This window comes from Pituophis catenifer, unplaced genomic scaffold (genome assembly GCF_029215685.1).
Source record: "Pituophis catenifer annectens isolate HBS135680 unplaced genomic scaffold, rPitCat1.0.hap2 SCAF_3, whole genome shotgun sequence".
In the NCBI taxonomy this organism is placed as follows: domain Eukaryota; kingdom Metazoa; phylum Chordata; class Lepidosauria; order Squamata; family Colubridae; genus Pituophis; species Pituophis catenifer.
The window spans coordinates 165,419,820-165,426,361 of NW_027256883.1; the positions used below are offsets into that span (position 1 = coordinate 165,419,820).

General features: G+C 35.6%; 1 protein-coding gene across 1 annotated transcript; it reads right to left on the bottom strand.

Moving 5' to 3' along the window:
• Positions 1-262: 262 nt before the first annotated feature.
• On the bottom strand, positions 263-6,327 carry MLN (motilin). Its single transcript, XM_070939706.1, has 3 exons — positions 6,211-6,327; positions 4,525-4,611; positions 263-430 (listed from the first exon to the last, which is right to left on the bottom strand). The coding sequence occupies exons 1-3, from the start codon at positions 6,325-6,327 to the stop codon at positions 263-265; spliced, it is 372 nt and encodes a 123-aa protein (XP_070795807.1).
• Positions 6,328-6,542: the final 215 nt, after the last annotated feature.

Genomic DNA, 6,542 nt, shown 5'->3' on the forward strand with positions numbered 1-6,542 from the left:
GATGAAAACCAACAGTACAATCATCTTTCATCAGACATATGATTTCTAATAGCTGAAAATCTTCCAAAGCACAGGGCCTTTCTGTTACTGATATAGATCTACACTGTTTCTACTTTTTATGCTAATGCAAACTTCAATATATTTTCTAGTGATGTACAGTACTATTTTTCGGGTAGGGAAGTTTTCTCTTAAAAAGAAAAACACAAAATCTACACAGTACCTTGTCAAAATGCAACACAAGGCAAAAGGTATTTCTGAAATCTCAGGACTTAGATAACTTCCAAGGAAAGAGAAAAGCCAATTTTAAGATTTCTGTAGTGCCATTCTTAGTATCCGACAACAACTCTGTCAGGAGCTCTTTCAAGACATCTTGGTATTTTTCCAGCTGTTTGGAGTTCAGATGTATTCCAATTTCTACTGGAGCAATCATCTATGATGGAGAAGTTGGTTAACATATAAGGCAAGCCAACATTTTAACCACTCATGTATACTAGATAAAATTCCCATAAATGGGAATTTATTATTGATGAATATTATTGGTAAAGGGGTTTCTCAATTCAGATTTTAGCTTGATGATGTGACCTGTGAAATAGGGTTAACTTGCTTTTCTCAAAGGGTGATTGTGAAACTCAGTTTCAGTGTTTTTTTTCTTACAGGTTTTGATAGTTTATCCCTTTTTGGAGTCCTTTAGGCCATAGTCCAGTTCACAATGAAGCATGCATAGCAGTGACTGTTGAATTACTGGATTGTGGTTGATTCAAACATCTGGAATAGCAAGAACATTAGCTATACACAAGAAATATGGAGTCCCTCAGGTGGCATGGAAAAATCTCTCCTGAAAATGTAAAAACTCCCAATGCAAATAAAACGAAAGTATTTGCTCCTGTTGCTTTCTTTCATGGTTTTTGAACATTTTTAATAAGTAACGCAGAAGGATTAAAGAGAATCATGAGAGATGTAATAATTTTGGGATGGATTGGGACATTTTAAAGGGCTCTTGTGGTTTGTATGCAGTCTTTTGAGAGAGTGAGACAAGATTAATTTTCATAATTGCATAATTGCACTCTTTGGATGTTATCTGCTGGGACTTACTAACAGTGAACGGTAGATAGTATCTACATTTTCAGAATAGTGTTGCTGGCATTATACAGATGAAATGGGGAGGAGGAAATAATGGGTACAAAATTGAAATGAAGGCACCTGAATTACTTTTTCAACATTGTTACAAATGTTCTATATCTTCCTTCATATTGCTGGAAATGGTGTGATATATGTAAACGTAATGCATGCTAGATAGTCTAGTGGCACAAAAATATAGAGCAAATTCAAAGTGCATCACTTATTCATCTAAAGCACAAAAAATAGGAAAAGATGCACAAGTTGTCAGTTGAAGGCAATAGTTACAGATAATCAGCATATTGGTGGGTGGAAGAGAAGAATTTGTATGCCAAGCTTAAATTCACATTGCATTTACTTTTCCTTGTTCTCATTATTTAAATAAGAGAGCAAGGATACATTAATCTGAAATGATATGGCTTGAATAGTGATGTGTATACCTTGATGTGCCTATGTAACACCTCTATTCAAGAGCTGCAATGAAGTTGCAGCTTCTGGGTGCAGTCCAGGGTGTTGGTTGTCCCTTCATGGTTCAGTGCCTGGATATCTGTGGACCTCCTTCTCTCAGTAACATCTGCATGCTCAATAAGATTAAGATGGCCAGGCTTGATGCATTGAGGCCCTTTTCTCATGAATTGTAATCTGCTGGGACCTTGAAAAAATGCCTTTCTTGTTGCAGCTGCTGCACTTTGGAATAGCTTGCCTACTAACATCAAAATGGCCCCTTTTTCCTGGCCTGCAAAATGTTCATTAAACCTGGTTACTTCTCAGGGCACAGGGATTGGAATTCTATGACTGCTGACTTGGTTTTTGAGTGCGGTATTTCTAGAGTTTACATCTACTTTCTTTCATTTGTCTTCAAATTTCAATCCCCCCCCCCCAAAAAAAAGAATGTTAACTGATAGAGGAAAGTCAGAAAAGGACAGTCTAAGGCAAATTAGCTATTTAAGAATAATCAGGTAAATGATCCAGTACAGATAAATGAGATTAAAGGAAAGTGGAAAGTCAGTACAGAAACCCTTTATAAACAGAATAGAGTGTCATAGAAACAGTAAAAGACACAGAATCTATTTCTGTGCCTGTTGTATTAGAAACTGAAGCACAAGAGGCAATAGATCACCTGTCAAATGGGAAAACACCCGCTATAGATGAATTAAGAACTTGGTTGTTTAATGCTTAGTATGAAACAAGATCGTGTGGCCTAAAGATTGTGAAAGAATGATGTACATACCCATACTGAATAATGGAGATACAACAGAATGTGCAAATTAGCAAACCATTGGCTACTTTATCTCGCAAGCAATGTTTTGCTTAAGATTGTACAAATAATCAGACAGGGAGAGATAAACCCCACATAAACAAGCAGATTTTAGAAAAGGCAGAGGGATACGAGGAAATTATTATTCATAAGAGGGGTACTGGAGAAAGCAAGGGGATTTAATTGACTTTACCTTTGCTTTTTTTTTTTTGAATAGAGTGAGGCATTGTATTGAACAGTTCATGATACACTGCAGAATAAGGAATGGCTAAGGGGTGTGCCAGAACACAGGATTATTCATATGAAAAATATTTAGAATGAACCAGAAGCTACTGTAAAAACTGAGTTTGAAGACAGAATGTTTCACAGTAATGGAATAAGGCAAGAAGGTATATATATATAGCAAATATATTATAAAATGTTCAGCTGAATGAGACAACTGGCATTAAAATCAAAGGTCAAATGAAATATTTGAAATGACATACATTTTTTAACTGAAAATGTGTGTTTGTGCATGTGCACGCCCAGATTCACCTTTAAGTAAGCTTTGACTCCTGGAAACTGTCTGGACAGGTCCCTGCATTTTTCTTGGCCAAATTTCAGAAGTGGTTTGCCATTGCCTGCTTCCTAGGGCTTAGAGAATGTGACTGATACAAGGTCACAACAGCTGGCTTCATGCCTAAGGCGAGACAAAAACTCTCCAGTTGCTAGCCTGGTGCCTTAACTAATACACCAAACTGGCATTCTAGCTGACAGTAGAGAAATTTGACAGAATTTAAGATGGAAGGAAAAATGGAAATATTCTGGGTTGATATTAAATATTAAGAAGACAGTAGTAAAGTCAACCAACATTTGGTGCATTCACAGTTGACAGTGAAGGTAGCAATGTCAATGAAAGTAGGGTTGACAATATAGAGGCAAGGGCTGTTTGCTAGAAATTAATATATTTTATATAAGATATGCAAGTCACAGACATCTGATAATCTCTGAGCAGGTGAAAGAGAAAATGCAGTATTTATATCCAGTCATACTTTAATTCCTTTAATTCTTTAGCACTCTGACTCCAGAAAGAGAAGTTTTGGGGGTTTTTTTTGTATTCATTCACTATCCTCTTGTGCTTTTAAGATGGGTGGATGTTTATATTCTCTGCATTTCTATTATCCTGTCTAGATAAGTTCTTTCAAGTTAGGCTGGAATTTTCCTCTCATTAAGGATATGTGTCTGGTAAATAGTTTTCTTGGGCTGAAGAATAGTTAAAACAGAAACTGTTAATCTTAGGGGAAAGCAATCACAATGTTAGACAAGAATATGAAGGATGAAGATGTTCCCATGACTACAAGATTAGAATGGTTGATATTATGATTTAGAAGAGAAGCATCTTCAAATGATGACTTTGGAGACAATAAAATGAACAAGAAGTGTAACAAACACATATTCCTGGCCAGATAAAGACTAGTTGCTCCTCTAAGATCAGCAAGTCTCATACTTGGAACATAGGATTTAAAAGATGATGGACTAGAAGAAAACTACAATGGTTGGTAAGACAAAAGGTAGAAAACAGTGGATAGACAGAACCAAAGAATGTCACTGGAAGATCTAAGGATTGTTCAAGATGGGAGTATTTGTCCATATTGTTGCCAGGTTATTAACTGAATAATTCAGTATTACGTTTAAATGAACAAGTAGACTTTCCCCTTTCTCTCTGATTAATGGAGGAAGTAGACTTTTCTGTCTTTACTTGAACTCATCAATGATAACATCTGAGTCAAATGAACTGAACTTCATGTGAGCTCAAAAGAAAAGAAATGAACATTCATATTTGACTAGTGATTTATGATAATCTTTCTTTCAATCAACTCCAGTATATCTCATTTTCAAGACTAGAATAGTTTATAATAATAATAGTATTTGTACTGCAAGGGAACTTTTATCAGCTAAAGTGTTTTTGGAAACCTACAGGATATCAAGTTGTGCAAAAAAGAATAAAGCAGATCCTGCTTGCAAATGTCTCACTCTAAGAATATTTCAATAAATTTGGCTTGCATTAGGTTTCCCTGTATGTAAGCCCCCTGATACACTAACTGATATTTCAGAAAAGCTGTCTTGCTATATCTACCTGCTTAATTGCCATAATCCAAAGAATAGTGTACCTTAATTACTTGCCCTTCATCTTCTGCAAATTCAACAAAATCTCTTGTGTCAAGCGATTTCTTCTGTGCTTGATTCTTTTCTTTCTCCTGGAGATGTATGGAAGGATACAATAATCAAGTAGGCCAGCTTTTGGGCAGATAATGACAGATACATAGGTGATACAGTTGTCAATAGACAGTTCCCTTAACAGCATGTGTTTAAAAATTATTTTTAGATTCAGAGTCCTGGTTTACTTACTGAAGAATATGACCCACAGGCATACCAGAATCTCTTCATCATTGCATCAAATCATATGCTCAATTTTATTTCATGTTCTACAAATTAGATCAACTTGTGCAATTTGATGTTGTACAGGTAAGTTAGGCATCAACCCGTAATTCCAGTTGATCTGACCAAAAGTAACATGTAGTACATTTGGGGGAGGCACAAAGTTGATAAATGCTATAAGTCAGATATTCCTGTGCTGCAGATTCTTTGGCGTACTCTAATCTATTGAATCGATAAGAGCTAAAACACTGGAAGTGCTTTAGTTCTCATAATCATTATGTTGTGGTGGGACTAGCTGCAACTTACAGCTAATTCTTGGGCTTTAAGATCTTTTCTTATACATTAGCTGACTGCTGAGCTTCTATAGAATATGTTTTGACTAGTGTAAGGAACCTTTTTCATGCGGTGGCCAGTGTTGGTTATTGGGTATTTTGTTAGTGTGCCACACACCAAACAATGGAGAAAGCCAGGATGTGAAAGTGATTAATTAGACAGGACATAGGTTAATTAGATTGATGTAATGCTATTAATATGTTGAAAAAACACTCATAGCATATTGATCCATGAAGAAAATGCATGTATAAATAATACATTTATACGGACCAACTATACTTTTCTCCTTCTGTCACAAACAAAATTCACTTGCATCTTTTGAAGATGTTGTGAAGGTAACTTTCCAGGTTTTGGAAGATTGAATAAGGCCTGTGGTTTCTGTGCCCTGCTTTCATTATGGCATTACGCATATATCATACATGATTTTTTATATATCTTAATAGGCATTTTCTGAGAAAGTAAATTAAGCTTTTCTCAGAGAATATAGACAGTGGTCTGCTCAATTTTCCAGCAATTTCTGCTTAAAGAAATTCTTGTTATCTTGTCTCCTTTGAATTAATTTGGTAATGCACATGGGTTCATTTGGATGGTGTGACAACTGCCTCAGAGACTGAACCCAACAATGCCAAGACCCGAATAATCATAACTCTTTAAGAAATAGACAATTGTTCTACTTCAGTGAAATTTGAAGGCAGGAAGCAAATCTAAATTATTAACCTCAAAGCCAAATTCTGATTCTAGATTCTAGCTGGTTTCCAATGATTAGAGAATAAAATGATAGTAAAATATTGCTAGAGAAGGACAAAATAATGCAGTAAAATGGTGAACAGATAGGATTAGAAGAAGTAGAAGGAAATCCAATCACTAGAATATAAGAAGATATCCTACTACTCCAAGTCAGACATTGGTCCATTTAGCTCAGTATTGGCTAAACTGACTAGCTATTGATCTTTGAAGTTATGGATAGAAAAAGGATGGTTTTATTGTTCAGATCTTCTTGGAGATCCCTGGAACTGGATTTAAAACTCAGCCACATTCAGCTACATATAATTTCTGGTCACTGACTAATTTCTTAAGAGGCTCACCTGCATTCTTCTGAAATCTTCACGACTATAGAAGGCAAGATACCCTTCACTCTCTTTAGCCAACATGGCTGTTATGTAGAGGAGCAGAAGACTTGTTATCACATTTTTTGGAACCATCCTGAAGTTTAAAAAAATTAATTTAAAACAAATTAATAATAATGAGGAAAAATGACACTGATCACCACAGATTATGATTTTTCCAGGCATCTTTCTTTGACTTCTGAGTCCATATTTGTCTAATATTTTCAACTGTGGGTGTGTATTAGCTAGAAATGATTGTCTTAGTTAAAGTTAAGCAATTGTTTCTTGTTCCTGGCTGGAAAGAACCTCCC